We start from the raw sequence: 16,632 nt of genomic DNA, 5'->3' as shown, positions 1-16,632 counted from the left end.
GAGGGAAAGCCATTCAAGGGGATGGGGTGGGTGAGAGTCGAGGGGCTGAGCGAAAGAGCTGTGGAAGGGGGCGGAGGGCTGAGGGGAACAGCCATGGAAGTCGGGGTGAGAAGTGGGGAGCTGAGGTGAAGGGCCGTGCCGTGGGGTGAGAGCTGAGAGAAGGAGACGCAGGGGAGCCGCGTCGATGCGGTGCCTCCGAGCGAGGGGACGGTGTGACCTGAGGAGGGAGCTGGGGGGTGAGGGGGAGCGCCATGTCCTGAGGGGCGCCAGAAGGACGCGTCCCTTCCCGCCCTTTTCGTGAGGGGCGCTCGGGCGGGGACACGAGAGGGGCCCGGGGGCGGCGCGCAGCTACCTGTGCGGCGCGGCAGGCGGGCGCTCATCAGCCGGGCTCTGGCGTGGTCCTCGTCCGGCGCCGCAGCGGCGAGTGCGGGGAAGCCCGGCAGGTGCTGCCGCTGCTCCTTGAGGGAGTTGCAGCGCCGTGAGGGAAGAGGGAGCCGGGGGGGGGCCTGAGGGGGCGCCCGCCTGCCCGGGGGTCTCTCAGCGGCGGCTCCGCAGCCCTGAGGGGAGGCGCGCGCGAGGGGCTCGGCGCGCGCGGGGCGCTGAGGGCGGGAGCGGGGCCAGGGGGGGACGCGGGCAGGCGCCGCTTTTCGGACGCCGAATTCGGGCCGGTCTCGGCGGGTCCCCGTTTACTCTTTGGTGTCGCCGTGAGGGGCTGTCGCCGACAGCGGCCCCGCGGTGGTGTCAGCGCGGGCAGCACCGCGCAGAGCCCCCCCCCCCCCCCCCCTTGCTAGGTTGCTACCCGGCTTGGGGACGCGGTGTGAGGGACAGCGGGGACCTGGGATGGCTCCCAGAGCGCCTGGGATGCAGTGCCCTCGCTGGATATTCCCTCAGTTTCCATCCCAGCCGCCTCGGAAGGAACGGCGTTGCGTAATTGCTGCTGCGCCTCCCGCTTGGGCTCAGAAAGGAGGAAAACGGTGAAGCGTGAACTTTTTGGGCGACACGTCGCTGAAGTTGTGGTATTTAAGCGGGTATCGAGTGGCATCTTGTCTCTTATTCTCTAAATAACCTACTCGTTTGAGCCCTGGCTGTGGAACAACAGGGAATTTTTGGGAATTGCGCAGCCCTTTTTGCGTGCTGTTCAGAGTTCCCTGGGGATGGACAGCAGGGAGCAACTCTAGTAGTAGGCATCCTTGAAGATCTTCTCCTCCAAAGCAAACACCTTGAAATAAATGGTTTTTTATGTCTTTTTCATGTTATGGCCAAATTACTTAGTTTTGGGAATAATTCACGTGATATTACTTATTTCCAGACTTTTATGCCAACATTTTCTTAGTTAGTGTTTCCAGTCTGAAGCTGCCTGCTTTTCCAAGCAATTATCACACAAGGTCACTTAGATTTTTAGCTGAGCTAGTTTTAAAGCACTGACACTACCTAGTGTGCAGTTAACCTTTGCTTCACATTTCCTTGTTTTTGTTCGCTTGTTTCAGTCATTGATCCAGGCCGAACACTGGATACTGCAGTGGCTTTTCTTTTCCAAAAGACCAACCAGTTTGTGCTGGAGTCTTGTGCTGAGAGACAGCTTTCATGCTGTTGTGAAAATATTTCAGCTAAAGTACAGGGAAATGATTATTTAGCACAAAATACTTGTGACTTATTTTTCCTTTTTTGTGTGTGTGTATTTCCTGTTAACAGAAACTGTTTATAGAACCTGAGAAAAGAAAATATTTGTTTGGTGATGTGTCTGTTAAATATTGAGACTCAGAGGTGAGAATCATGTCATCGTTTGATAAACAGTAGATTTTATTTTCTTAGGATGCTTCTAAACAGTTGGGTTGCTCTAAAGCAGCATTTGGGTGGAGAAACCCATGAGATTAACCAGGACTGGAGGAGAGGACATCTGAAATGATCCTGCATCCTTCTTCTGTGCAGGGTGATGTCACCTGAGCTCTGAGTCCTCTCCTTGCCCGTGTGAGTGACTTGCTGAGTAAGTGCTGGTGGAGCAGTGGGCTGGTTTTGGGCGATTTACCTTGATTTGTTCCTTATTGGTCAATTCTCTTGTCTTTTACTCACCAGAGAAATCCCACTGCAGTATTAAAGCCTATTGGGTTGTTTGTGGTGAGATCAAATTCATGAGATGATTAGCAAATGAATTAACTTTTTTCCTCCAGCTCTAGACTTTCAACAAATATTTTTATTTCTTTTTGATTATTACAAAGTCATATTTGTGAAGGGAACAGAAGTGTGTTTGAGAAATGCTGACACATGAGAAGCATTTGACATCATTCACCTCCTTTGTTGGTATTTCTAGTCCTCAGAAAAATTTCAGCATGGATTGACTTCTTATTGTTGTTTCAGAAAGTATCTTTGGGCTGAAAACTGACTTTCTGATACAGCTCCAAGTGTTTGTGAATAGGTATTGTGGAGGGCTCTTCTCCCTGTTTTCCAGGAAGTAAAATCCACTGGAAGCATTTAATAGAATTCTCTGTCCTTCCTCCAGGACAGCTTTGCTGGGAGGAAATTTCCAAGACTTGTGACATAAGGTTTCTTGAACCTTTTGATGAATTGTTTTTGATCTTTTATGACACTTGGATGTATGTCTGTTAAAGTGCTCAGGGTGTGAGGTCCTGCTATTCTGTACAAGAAATAAGCATTTAAATGATTTGTAGCCCAAACTGTGCCTATAAACTGATTTGTCATGCCCATAACTTTATTTGTATAGGGAAACAAGCATAGCTTTCTTCTCTGCTCTGTGCTCTTCTTTCCTCCTATGAATGATTCAGCTGCACAAAAATTAAGCAACTTAAGACTATTTTCCCTTCTTACTCAGTAACTAAAGAGAGTTAATGGGAAGTCTTGAGTCAGCTTCACATTCTGAGCTGGAAGTGAGCCTTGATGCCCTGCAGAAACAGCATGCTTTAAAAAAAATGAAATATTGAAGCTGTGTCTTACACTTACAAGGCAGTAACAGTGTGAGTGTAGAAGTTTGAGGACCTTTCGAGTTTCTTAAGTCAAGACTATATTGCATTAGAGAAATTATTTTCAGCACCAGTCTGGAAAAAGTTGTTTATTTCTTATAACTGAAGATGGAGTGCATAAGTGTAACCAAAACTTTCAAACATTGATTTTAGATGTCCAGGATTTAATCTAAACTGCATTAGATTAAGATGCAGTTACATCTTTTGTATTTTGTTTTAGTTTTTTTTGGCAGCCCCCATCTGGTTTGAAAGTTATTTGACTTAAGTCAAATGAATAAGGTGCTTTAGTGCCAGAAGTACCAATTCATGAAATTGATGTTTTTAAAAGTATTGAAAAAACTTTCAACAAAAATTAAGTAGTCTTTAAAAAAAAAAATCACAAAAAAGCTAGCACAAAGCAAAGAAAGCTAGCACTTCATCTAGTAGCTGCTTCAGATTTGTGAGTGCTAGGGATTTTTAAAATGAGATAGTTGTTAGAGATCATAGCTGCTGTTTGCAAGGAACTAGATTTTTTCTTTTTTTTTTTTTGCTTGGGAGGCCGCTTGTACCAATTGATCAAAATGCAACCATGTGTTCAGCAGTAATTCTTTTCAGCAGCATGGTATCCTGAGGTGGACCTTGCAGCAGTGTCCTGCTCTGGAGTGTTCTGGGGGGCTGCCCCTGGAGAGCTGGCTCTGGCGTGGCCCAGAGTCCCCACAGCTCATTCCCACCTGTACATCAGTGTGCTGTGAATGCCAGCAAGGCCTTACTGAAGGATTGCACCCCTGATGAAGCCTTGCTGGTCCTTAGGAGAAAATTATTTCTGGAAACTGAGCTTTGAGGGGGGTGTGGTGATGGGTGTGGTGATTGGTCCCTGGACACAAAACTGTATCACTTTAATCAGGCTTAAGGTGTTCATGTGAAGCTTTGTCCACACACATTTTGCTTCCCAGCAGCACAAAGTGGAAAATTCACGTGTATTATTTCAGTAACATGTCTGGATAGGCCAGTCTAGTGCTTGGGGCATCCATGACTTGTGGGGCTAAAAGGAAACGGGAGCTGTTGCTGTCAGTCCTGTGAGGACTTGTGTGGAAACTTGCCCAAGGACAGTTGATGATTATCTGGGGTTGTGTTTTTTTTTTAAGTTGAGAATATTGAGAAACAGATCTGAGTGTGTAAAATATAGGAGTGAAGCTGTCATATTTCTTTAACCACTCCTAATAAGTCATTAACTACTGCTCTTTGTGACAGTTTGGTAATTATTTGCTTGTTTATCAATTAGCTTTATTTTTATGGCAGTACACTTGAGGATTGGAATATTCCAAATAATTTTGTTGCAGACAATACTTTTATTAGATAAGTCTTGCCTTAAACTCCTTACCAATGAAATAACTACAGATACAGACTATGAAGTTATTTCTGTTTTAAACCCCCATCAGGTATTTATTGTTCTGTAGTGTTCATGTTGAGAAAGGTTTAGTTGCTTTCCAGAAGTGGAGGAATACCTGGCAAGTGCCATTTTGGTGGGTAGGAACAGACATATGCGTGTGTAGAACCCCTTAGGGTGTACCTGGATGGATTATTGTTCATTTGTTTTGGTTTTACACCCAGGTTATTCTGGGAATTGTGGTCTTGGAGATGGGAATCATCTTTGTTTGACCCTGTGTAATCTTTGGATTTATTTTCTCTTTGCCCTAGTGTTTGTGAATTAACAGATTGTACTTAAGTGTCAGACTGTCTTGGAAAATCGGCAAACCTTGTCTTTACATTTTGAATTATACTCTAGATTTTCCTTTCTTGAATTATACTCTAGTCTTACTCAACTACTAGTGCTAGAAATTCACAGGAAGCTTGTGTGTTTAAAAATTTTTGTAGAGCTGCAGAAACATAAAAAGTCCCAGCCCTTACTGGAGTGTGTGTTGTTCCTTCTAGAAGATTCCCAAGTTGGTTTCTGTCCCCTGTAGCTCTGGTAAGTGATGTGGTTTTGCTCTTAAAATCAGAATCTCAGGATTAAACTCTACAGGAAAGCTGTTACACTACCCTTTTATCCTTACTCTAGGCCCAGATTCTACCAGGAGATAGTTGAAAGAAGGCACTCAAAATACAAATCTGAAAGCAACACACGACAAGTGAATTTGAAGAAAACCGACCCGTAAATTTCGAAACAGAAGCTGTTAATTAACAGACTGAATAAGCTAAATGTTTTTGGCATGTGTGGTGGTGTTGCAATTATTTTAATGGAGATGAATAAGAGCAAAGCATGATGAAATGCAGTGTTTTTATTTTATTCCAGGTTGTATTTCCCACTGCTGAAACAAACCTGTGATAGTTTCCTTTGTGATTGTGTTTGTGTGGCTTGTTAAAAATGTGCTTATTTGCTATAGGATGAAGTCAGAAAAGGAACAAAGAAATTCATTGAGTGCTTCTGGGTGTCATGTGATGGCGTGACCAGGGAGAGCTTGTACCAAGCTGAAGCCAGCTGGAGTGAAAAGCAAAGCATCCCCCCAATAATTATTGAAGTTAAGTGAAAATCCCAGTAAAATGGGTTTCAGTTTAAAACTAATGTTGTCTCAGGGCCTGGGGCTTGTTTGTGAGCCAAAATTCATGCTTGGGTGATGGTAGCACATAACTACAGGCACCAAGGAATTAGGCTCACAGCAAAGTGCACTGCAATTCTTCCAGCCCCTTCTTCAGAGGGTTGTTACAGCAAGGGAGATCCAGCCACTAATTCGAGTATTGAAAATCAGAGTGAGGTTTTTTTCTTTTTTCCTTTTTCCATCTCTTTGGCACTTCGTTCATCTGCTCTTTGAGCCTGTCTTTTGATGCCAGTGTGAGAGCAAAGACACCATGGGCAGCTTTGACCCTTCAGTGGAGGCATCTTTGTCTCCATCAACTCCAGTGGCACTTATGCCTTGCCCTCTCTGCAGGTAGAAAGTTTCCTTTTATTTTCAGCACTTAATCCTGTGGTGAGTTATTCTGTTCCTGGGCTCTTCAGGGCACAGTGGTCACACAGCAGGAACAGGGATGGTAAAAAATGTCTTCACCAGCACTGGTGTCCCCTGGAAATGTGGAATAAGCTGTTGGCTCCTCTCTGTTGATCTCTCCAGCCCTGATGTCACAGGAATATTTCTGGTTCTTTCTAGTGCAAAATGGCTGCAGCAGGTGGAGGAATTTAGGGTTTCAGGTCTGGGTACTTGGAGGGAAGCTCTCCAAGGAGCTGAGGAGACTTTGTCAAGGGACTTGGGTGTTGTTGCCAAAACACAGTGAGTTCCCAGGAGCTGCGAAGGAATGGGTGCAGTTTGTGAGGGAAGGTTCTCCTGTTGTGCTGGTGAAGCAGAGAAGTCTCTCCCCCAGGAGTGTGTGTGTCCCTCACAAGCAGATGGCTCTGGGCTGTGTGCAGGCAGCAGGTGTCTTTGCCAGGTGCCAGGGCTGGGATAGCCGTGGGCAGCACGGAGCAGAGCTGTGTCACAGAGCGCCAATGCGGAGAAATCTGAGCTGCTGCTGCACCCACTCAGGCTGCCCTGCTGGAAGGCTCCTGGTTTTGGAGCAGTGTGTGAGTGCTTGGCTTTGCTAATCCTCGCTTTGGAAAGTGCTACCAATTATGGGGATCTTGAAATGCCCTGTTTGGGATGCCCGGTGCAAAACAGGGCAAAAAGAACTGGCTGTTCTTGCTCTATTTGCTTTTATTTGGGTTATTGAAATGACTCAAGAATGTGTTTTGATTTGTTTTGATTACCCTACCTGGTAGGTCTACAGAGGTTAATGTTTCACAGGTTTTAAAATCTTGATGAAACTCAATTCCATGCACTTAGTTGGGCTGAACTTGGAAAATGGATGCTCGTACAATGCTGACCTTCTGTAAAGTTTATAATTTTTGCTGTGCGTTGTTTGCTCAGTTTTAGTGCGTGGAGTGTTAAGGAATGTAGGACATGTGGAGTGGAAGGTGCCTTGGCCCTGTTGCAACTTAGTTCACCTTATGAAAATATTTAATTAAACTTGAATCCTTTACTCTCAGGGAAATCAGATTTTGACTGATACAGTCACTAATGCAGCATTATGACTCCAAAGCATGCACGTTATAAGGGTCTTGATTAAAAGATCAAATTGTTGCTCTTAATAGATTTGGAAATCCTGAGTAGATTTAGAACAGAACCATTATAAAGATAATATTTGTAAGTATTTAATCTTTTTAGATATGATCAGTGTTTTCAGAAGTTTGGGGCAGTTTTCCATAGCCATGAAGAACCACAGAGCACTTCTTTCCAAAAGCCAGTGGTGGAGTGTTACCAGGAGTGTTATACTTTGGTCACTTGCTATAAAGTTATTTCAGTAGGACAGAATGCTTTGCATAGGAGTTCTGTTCCCATGTGACTTCTGAAAGATCCATCTACTGGCATGCTTTTTAAAAATATGTTATGTATAAACTGTAGAACCTTTATTTTGAAGAAGTGCCTCTTCTGCTATGCTACCTGTGAAGTGAGGATTTCTAAAATCCTTTTTCTACCATGGTTGAGTACAAAAGCTTAGGTAAAACCCTTCCATGTTTGATAAAACCTGTTGCACATACAGTAAGTGGTTACTGAAAGGGGTTTCATAAATTGCATATCCTTTTGACTCCCTCTTAACAGCTCCTTTGCTGTTTGCATAGCTGACACAGTAAGTCTGACATTGTAATGCCTATAAATCTTCCTCTTTTGTCTGAGGATGAGATGTTCTTGTACGCATTGAAGTGCTTCAGCCATCAGATAGGAGCTGTTGTTTGGGAGACTCTACAAAGCAAATGCAAAAACCTGCTCTTGTTGATACACGTGTCTTACTAATTTCTTAATTTATTCATTTCGTTGAAAAAAGGAGCCTGTGGTTGGAAGCCAGATCACACCACTCATCTAAAACATTGCAACACAGAATAGCAATCACAGCATACACTGTGCCCCAGCAATTAGTAACAGGATGTGTGATAGGGAAAATCTAAGGACATAAACCCAAAGGCTGTACAATGCCTTGTGCCAGAGTCTCTTCCCAGATGATTTCCTGATTTGTTGCTCCCAGGCTCTGCACGTTTCTGCATTTCTGGTGCTTTTTTGCTGCTTTTCAGCACGCAGGTCACTTAGTGCCAAGAGCTTCCTAATCTTAAACTGCAGTTTGCTGCCTCAAGTCAGCTTGTGCAATGCTGACTGTAATGTTGTAATGCTCCTAAAGGATTAGGATATTTCGGATTGCCTGTGGAATATGTACAGCACAGCAAACAGTATTATGGGCTAAGAACATGTTTTACATATCCCTGCCTAAAGGAATGGTTAGGAGGCAAGGTTTTGCTTGAAGATAATGGTCTTCCTTACTGTTGTCTGTTATGCCATTAATTAAAATCTTCCTATCTCCACGATAAAATTATCTTCTGAGATGTGCTGTCTGACATAATGTGGTCAGTGTGTTTCCTCACATCGGTACCATTTCTGGGTGCTCAGCAAAAAAAAAAAAAAAAGCTGATGTGGAGTGCTGTTAAATCTTAAAATGTTTGAGGGAAATGTGGAAAATCAGACACGTTGAGGGATGCGCAAAAGGGAGGAGTTTTTGTTTTCTCTGGTCACTCCTTTGGTTTGGAATCAATGCACTTCATGCATATTTGTGTGTATTTGTATTTTGCCTTTATTATCAACTGCGTGTATTTGACTGGCACAGCTAAGATTTGGGTCGAGTACTGCATTTTTAGCATAGAATCATCCTGTATCAGGACTAGTGAAACCTTTGCTTTGTCTTGAAGTATTTTATTTGTCTTTCAGCATTATACCTAACTGCAAATGCCTACTGTTACTCATTCCTGCCTATCTGGGGCTTGATAAAAGGCTTTGCTTACAGGGCCTTTGGTCAGGCAGCCTGGGTTGTAGGGCTTGGCTCTGTGTTTGTATAAGTGAGGTGTTCACAAGCCTCTGGAGGATGGGTATCATGTTTTACCTGTAAAACTGTTTTTAATAGCAGCTAAAGCAAACAGAACTGCACACAAAGTACACTCATGTCAATGGAGTTTGGAGTGGGCAGGGCTGGAGTGGCACTCCATTGGGTAATGTCAGGCAACAATTGGGATCAGTGGTTGTTTCTTTCCCTGTTTTAATGCTTCCTTTCTATTGAGAACAGTAGTAAACTATAATCAGCTAATGCTTATGAGTGTTTTTGGTTTTTTCCCAGAGGCAGTTTGTAGTGCTCTCTGTGACCAGTTCTTCTGCAGCTTCCCTCAGCGTTTCTCTTGCTGTGCTTTCAACCACGTGTCTCCTACAGCTACAGTACATCTGATCTTGAGAGGAATGAACACCCTGCTTGTGTTTATCTGTGCTGAAGGCTGCAGTTGGGCGTGGTGGGGTGGGATTGGCTCCCCAGGTGACACTGCCCTGCTCATGATTCCAGTTTTTTGACCTCAGGTGGGATAACTAAGGCCAAACAGGCCTCACTGGGAGAAAACCACCCTGGCATGGGTGGTTGCTGTATTTAACTGAAAACTGGTCAAGGTCCTTCTACCTGTGTGAAAACTGCATCAGATCTGCAGCTTTTAATGCAAGTTGGTTGCTGATTAAATACACTTTTCTTTTGGAAAAAAGGTAAGATGAAAAAATGGTGTTTCTGCCTTTTTGTTCCAATTGGCTCAGACAGTAATGTCAAGTTTTAGGGAGTTTACAGCTCCAAGAGCGGTTTGTGTTCTTCCTTCTAAAATAAGGAGTTTTGTGTAGTGAGCTGTAGTAAAGGGAGGGGGACAATACCGAGACCAAGATGAGGGAATAAATCTATATGTTAGCACCACAACTGTGGCAATTGCTGGTTTGCTGAATTACAGGAAAATCTCACATTTCCCTTCTTTAAAAAATAATAATACTCCTGGGATGCACACATTAGCTTTCCATTTGGGCATAGTCATTTCATTGCTAATCAGCTCCCAGATTGGGGCTTGCAGAGGTGGCAGCCTGTTCCTTTAACCTGTGCTGTCTCTGTGCAATGGTAATGAGTAATTTGAGCCCTTTGGGTAAGGTGAGTGCTCAGCAGCTCGGAGATTGCTCCTTTGCTGTCAGAGAGCGCTGCTCTTTGGGATGAAGGGCACCTTTCCCAGAAGAGGTCCTGCTCAAACTGCCCAGGTAAGCCTAGCAAACCTTAACAGATCTAAAAAAAGGCTGAATGGGAGGGAGGAACTCAAAAAAGCAGATTGAATCGCTGAACTGAAGCTCTGTCAAACTTCCTTTGCTGCTTTTGAAGTCAGGAGTGTTCTTGGTTAGTGAATAAAAAGGACTCTTTATGTCCTTATGCATAAGAACTGTTTAATCTTGTGAGCAGTGATAAATGTGGGTGCAGTTTGCGTTCAGGCTGTGCTAGATGGAGGTGAGTGAGAGGCTCTTCTGCTTCTGGATCTCTCTGCCATGGAGGAAAATGTGGATAATGATATTGCTGGCATGAAAATAGCTATTTCTGTGTTTCAGAAAGAGCAGGTAGGCAGCCAGGAGTGTAAAGCAGGAGAAAGCCCTCAAACATGCCAAAAAGTTCTATTAGCAGTGATTAGCAGATTATTAAGGATTGGCAGCAAATCTAAATGTAATCTTGGGTACGTGTTCTAGGACTGTAATTGACTGTTATACCAATTATTACTTGGAATTCATCTAAAATAATTTAGGATTGATGTTTATATAAATGACATTAAGTCTTAATGTTTAAATTAGCATTCTACAAGTCAGCTAGCACTACACTTACACTTACACTTACAAAGTCTTTACTTCATTTCCACATTGCCCAGCCTTCAAGTATCAAACTTTGTGACAAAGGGGGGAGAAGATCCTCCCTCCTATATTTTAATTCTGAAAGTCATTATTTTCTGTGTAGTCACACTTCTTGTTGTAGGTTCTGCTTGGTTCTTCTGGGTGAATGGAAAAATAGTTCCTTGAAAAAAAAAACAGTTGTGATTTAGAAGTGTTTTGGTCAGCTGAAAACTGCTCCAACAGTCTGACTGTTCGGGAGTGTGCTTGATTTTCTGTAACACTTTAAAACTCATGCTTCCTCTTTCATTTGAAAACCCCCACACAGAAGTCATTAAACTTACTCCAACAGCTGCTCATAAAGTTAAGGGCATATCAAGAAGTTAAACATTAACTTTTTCTTGTTATGCTCCAATAGGAAAACCCTTTACAATGAGTAGTTGGTTTCACTACTGTAATGCCGCTCTGCATCTGGCCTTTCTCCATATCTTTGTTTTTGGGCCTTTTTGGCTGAAAGGAATGGCTTCAATTCAGTGATGATTTTATGGATGTTGTTTGGTTGGGCGTTATGTTTTGGGGTTTTTTTTAAGTGTTAGCAAGTTTGGATTTTCCTTTTCACCCTCTGTGATAAAATAATGTTGCATGCCAGCTCAGATGCCAAAACAGTCACCTTTAATGGAGGCAAATCCTAAGAAGAAGGACTTAAGATAGAAATACAAAATGGCTTTATATTGTCAACCATCTTAGAGAAATGCATCGTTCTGTGTCTCTGGGCTTTTTTTTCCTGTTTTCTCTCAGGACACCTGACAGTTGCTTTCGTGCTTCTGGTGTGCAGAAAGAGAACGCAGTTGCATTGGATGTTGATCCTGTTTATTTTTTCTGGCCAGTGATTTGTTCTGGGAGTTAGTAGGAAGAATCCCTGAGCTCTGGTTTTTACTAGCTGGCTTCAGCTGAGCACCACCTCGGCCTCATCCTGACACTTGGTAAAGACTTCTGTGCCTGGGCGCTGCCTGCTGCTTGGGGAGATGGGCTGAAGCAGCAATTCCCACTGGAATAGGCAAGTGTCCCAGGGAATAGCTGCTGTGCTGGGGGAGCTCACTGCTGAGGGCCCTTGGAGTGGGGGAGTGTCTGGGAGAGAGCCTGGAGCTGAGCTTGGGTGCTTGTGTGTTGGTTCCGTGCTGGTGGCACCAGGCACCCGCCCGCTCCCCAGTCCCGGCCTGCCCGGTCTCCCAGGCTGCTGATGGATTGGCTTACAGAATGCTGGGACTATTGCCCTTGTTCCTGCAGGATTCAAACCTGAGCTCCCTGCTTCGCTCTGGCCAGGGTATGAAATGATGAGGCTGCAGGTTCCTGCCAGAAGTTCAATAGAAGGTCAATGCAATTTTCCCCAGTAAAAATGTCACTTAATCGGCCTTGCTCTAATAGCATCATGTGTTTAATATTGCTATGGCTTGGCAGGTCCTGTACATATATTTTCCAGCTCCTGTGGCAGCAGGTGCTTATGTTGAAAAGGGGAGTTGCATAATAGGTTTTTGAGAAGTGGTGATTGTTTTACCAGTTCTGAAGATATCACAAGGTAGAGACTGCCAGGGAAGTGTGTTGTGTCATCTCTTGACAGTGATACACTGCAAGAGGATAAAAAATAATGTTTGGTAAATGGTTTTAGTTATATGGCCAGGTTTTCATGTTAGTATTTATAATACCTTCACAAGGAGCAGCATGTGCCACGTGGTTCCTGTTGAAAACTTGGCTGCCAGGTAAGTGTGGGGACAGGAAGCAGTGGGGAAGCACTGTTGACATCCTAGGGGAAGGATAGCTGTAGTTCCCCTGGCTTTTGGTGACACGGGTGTCACCCCAGCCATGGAAACTATGCCTTAGGGCTAAGGATTGTCTCTCTGTGCTGTGCTCTAGGCCTTGCATCAGGACATGGAAGTGGAGCTGGCCTGCGGCAGCGTGTTGGATCCTCAAGAGCCCTCAGGCTCCTGGAACCTTTGGTTTGTGCTGCTGATAAAACATAACTGAGTTTCCCAGTCCTGCGCCTCCGTCCGTGCTTTTGTAATATCGCTCTTGTTGACAGGAGCAGTAACTCAATACCGTGGGAACGCTTCTAGCATGGGGACATGGAATCAATATTGGGGTTTTTCTGAGTTTGAGTCATCATTTTTCTTGGATGTTTCATTGGTGAACTGTGTGCACTTCCTTTTCCTAACACCTTTCTTAGCTAAGGAGCATTACCCTCCAGCAGGGTCCTGCTGAGCATGGGCCAGGGCAGTGATTCTCCATCTGTGCTTGGCCCTTTGAGACCACACCTTGAGTGCTGTGTCCAGTCTGGGCCTCTCACCTCATGAACCATGTGGAGGTGCTGGAGCACATCCTGACAAGGGCAGTGAAGCTGGTGAAGGATCTGGAGAGTAATTCCTGTGAGGAGTAACTGAGGGAGCTGGGGGGAAAAAGAAGCTCAGGTGAGATCTAACTGCTGCCTACAGCTACCTGAAAGGGACATCCTTCAGAAAACTCACTACAGAGTAATAGAACTCAAAAAAACCCCTTAAAATGTTTACATAATAAGCATATAGGAATGTAGTAATTTATAAATAGCTATATAAAATGCTCTATTTGTTAGCTGGTAACCCGTGTAACATTAACTAAGAGAAAGTCCTGAGCAATCTCAGGAGGGAGGAGGGTTGTAGGAGGGTTATATGGCTATACCATAAGGAGATAAGAAGGACTGAGTAGCAGTGTTATCTGTTGTTTTTATTTAGAAAGGACACTGCAACAGACTCAGGCTTCCACCTGGATTGGTTTGGCACGAGGCACGAGCAGATTGTTTGGTTTGGCTTGTACTCATTTCTCTGTCCTAGGAGGGTGATGGTGACTGAGGATTTTTTGACATGTCCTTGTTGTGCTTCTGAGGCACTTTGCTTTCCTCTGCTGCATACAGCATTTTAAATCACCCAGCCATGTGTGAAAAGTATTTTCCCTTTCCCCAGCAGTGTGCTGCTGTCAGGAGCAGTGCTCTCAGGATGGCAGTGGGGTTTTTCAGCTGGTGTTCAAGTGCTGATTTAAGCAGGTTGAGCATCAAGTGCTTCAGTGGAAGTTGCCGTGTTCACGTGTGCAGTACTAACTCCTGTTATTACACTTGTTCTTGTAAGCAGAGTGTCATATTTGGAGGCTCAAAGTTGGTTCTTACTCAGTGGTAGCATCTTCCTGCCTGGTTTTTTTGCTTTCCACTCCTATGTATCTGATCATCATTGATACTAAAGAAAAACATGGCAGGAATTTGCATGTCCTTTTATAAGGAAAAAAGTCCTCCATCTTCTCTGACCTGTTAGCTTATGTGAAAACAAAACCCCAGATAATGTTATGCTAAAATCAGAGTAAAGTTGCAGCTTGAAGGAGAACAACTTGAAGCCTGTGGGTAACTATCAGAGAAGAACTTTTAACCATGCAGACTGAAGGGTGGTGTGCCTAAGCAGCAAAGTGCAGGGCTGTTGTCTGTGATGTAATGCTCTGCTTTCTCCTTGCAGCTATGAAGCCGTACGCTCCAGCCTTCATTCTCCTGTGGAGTGCTGTTGGGATAGCGAGGGCTGCCAAAATCGTTGTCGTGCCGCCAATTATGTTTGAAAGCCATCTTTATATTTTCAAGACTCTGGCCTCAGCCTTGCATGACCAAGGTCACCAGACAGTGTTTCTCCTCTCTGAGGGCAGAGAGATTCCTCCGTCTAATCACTACAGACTGCAGCGCTACCCAGGGATCTTTAACAGCAGCACCTCGGATGATTTCCTCCAGTCCAAGATGAGGAGCATCTTCTCGGGGAGGCTGACCGCCCTCGAGCTCTTCGACATCCTGGACCACTACTCCAAGAACTGCGACATGATTGTCGGCAACCGCAACCTCTTGCGTGCCCTCAAACAGGAGAACTTCGACCTGCTCCTGGTAGATCCCAACGAGATGTGTGGATTTGTTATAGCCCATCTTTTGGGGGTCAAGTACGCCGTGTTTTCCACTGGCCTCTGGTATCCAGCAGAAGTGGGTGCTCCGGCTCCCCTGTCCTACGTTCCAGAATTTAACTCGCTGCTCACGGATCACATGAACCTATTCGAGAGGATTAAAAATACTGTTGTTTATCTTATTTCAAGATTTGGAGTCAGTTTTTTGGTTCTGCCAAAATATGAAAGGATAATGCAGAAACACAAGGTCCTTCCAGAGCGGTCCATGTATGACTTGGTCCATGGATCCAGCCTGTGGATGCTTTGTACTGATGTAGCGCTGGAGTTTCCGAGACCTACGCTACCCAACGTTGTTTATGTGGGAGGAATCCTAACGAAGCCGGCCAGCCCTCTGCCAGAAGTAAGGTTTGCTGAGTTTTACAGTAATTCCTGTGCTTTCTGCTTGACTTCATGTCAGTGATTTTTCAGATGGGACCTGTTCTTGCTGCTTGGTGAAATATGAAATTGGTGCAAGTCACTTCCTGTGGTGGTGAGGGGAACCATTGGTTGCAAATCCAACAGAATGAATCATTTTTGGATGCAGGAAGTACTTTGCTTTTGAGTGAGGTGTTTAATGCTGCACTAGAGGTGAGAAACAGTGCACTCTGCCTTGGAAATCACATCAGTAGCTTTTAACCAGACATGGTTTAAAATGAACCTGAGGGAGAATGTTTGAATACTGTTTATGCTTAAAGAAGCCTGCTGATAGTTTATGCTAGGTAACTTCATGGTATGGGTGTTTTTAGGGTATTTGTTTTTGTACCTCCCTTAGGTTTGATAATGACTCTAAGACTAGGAATACATGAGCCTGGAAAGACTGTACCAAGTGAGAAATGGAGCTAAGAGCTGGCCAGAATAGCACCAAGGCTGCACTCAGATATGAGTTGTTACTGTGCACGTGCACAACATCAGGCTCAGAACTTCAGACTGAAACAGTGATAGTGACTGGACTGGCTCCAGAAATCCTGGCTGCACAGATTAATTATTAAGTTTGATTAGTTCAGTGATCTGTGATATGTTGTACCTAAGAATGCCTCTGTTGAGCAATACAGTGGTGAGTGACAGAACAATCTCACTGAAAACAATGCCATTTGCACTTTGGTTTATGTGTCCATAAACTAATAGATCTTGAATGGGAGGGGATTTTTAATGGCTGCTTTTGGCTGGATGACACAAAGGGCTAGGTAGACCTGCAGTGCTCAACAATTTGCTGCTTAAAATGGCTGTTTCAGCCTTTGGTTATTGTATGAAAATATGCAACTGTCTGTTCTCCAGGGTGTCATCAGAGATGACCATAGCAGTGCTGCTTCTAAGTGGCTGTTTCCACATGTGCTTCAGTGTGTTTGTGTTAAGGAAGGGTCAGGTATCCTGAGAAAGCAGACTGAAGGTACCCTTGTGCTATCTAAATTTCATCCCTATTTTCCCTCCAGGAAAACTTTGCTGGCTGGATTTTTTCCTTTGTTTTCCAGGCTGATATTTCCTTTTCCTGTAAGAGAAAAAGGGTATTTGAGTAATTGATTTGGGTAATGAGGTTAGTGCTGTCTGTTTTGTGTCTTTTGATGTTCAGGGTAACAGGAGTGACAGTGACCTTGAAACAGACCTGTAGCGTCTGTTTCAAGTAAATGGTGGGAAATATTTGTTACAGAGGGGGAAAGTGAGCTGAGACCTTATTAACTTTCTCAGTTTTATCAGGCAATTCTTTCTTAGTGTGTGAAGCTTGAGTTTTCATTGAGTGAGAGAGGGACAAAGTGAGCACATTGCTTTTTGATCCTGTCATTTGTCCATGCCTAGGCTGTTACACATCCCCCCGTGGTGTGTATGGCAGGTAAATGACCGGGCAATAGTTGCTGTTTGCTGAGCAATTGGATGCAGTCCCCGAGTGTCCCTCTGTCCTGGCTGCTGTGGCTGCTCTCTGCTCCTGCTGCATCTCCAGGGCAGCAGCCTTGGCTAATTTATTTTCT

General features: G+C 44.4%; 1 protein-coding gene across 5 annotated transcripts in view; it reads left to right on the top strand.

The window, feature by feature from the left end:
* UGT8 (UDP glycosyltransferase 8) overlaps positions 1–16,632 on the top strand; it is a 33,890-nt gene that overhangs the window by 712 nt on the left and 16,546 nt on the right. For 2 of the 5 annotated variants that reach the window (XM_064711669.1, XM_064711666.1), the window contains exon 2: positions 14,209–15,032. In XM_064711669.1, coding sequence (XP_064567739.1) covers positions 14,211–15,032 — 822 coding nt within the window. In that variant the 5' untranslated portion in view covers positions 14,209–14,210. Of the gene's footprint in view, positions 1–1,871; positions 1,985–11,537; positions 11,739–12,542; positions 12,676–14,208; positions 15,033–16,632 lie in introns of those variants that run through there. The other 3 variants (XM_064711668.1, XM_064711667.1, XM_064711670.1) reach the window with 3 other exon arrangements.

This window comes from Zonotrichia leucophrys, chromosome 4 (assembly GCF_028769735.1).
Source record: "Zonotrichia leucophrys gambelii isolate GWCS_2022_RI chromosome 4, RI_Zleu_2.0, whole genome shotgun sequence".
NCBI classification, from domain to species: Eukaryota; Metazoa; Chordata; class Aves; order Passeriformes; family Passerellidae; genus Zonotrichia; species Zonotrichia leucophrys.
Note: the sequence above shows the minus strand (reverse complement) of the source record. Positions and strands in the feature narration are given on the sequence as shown.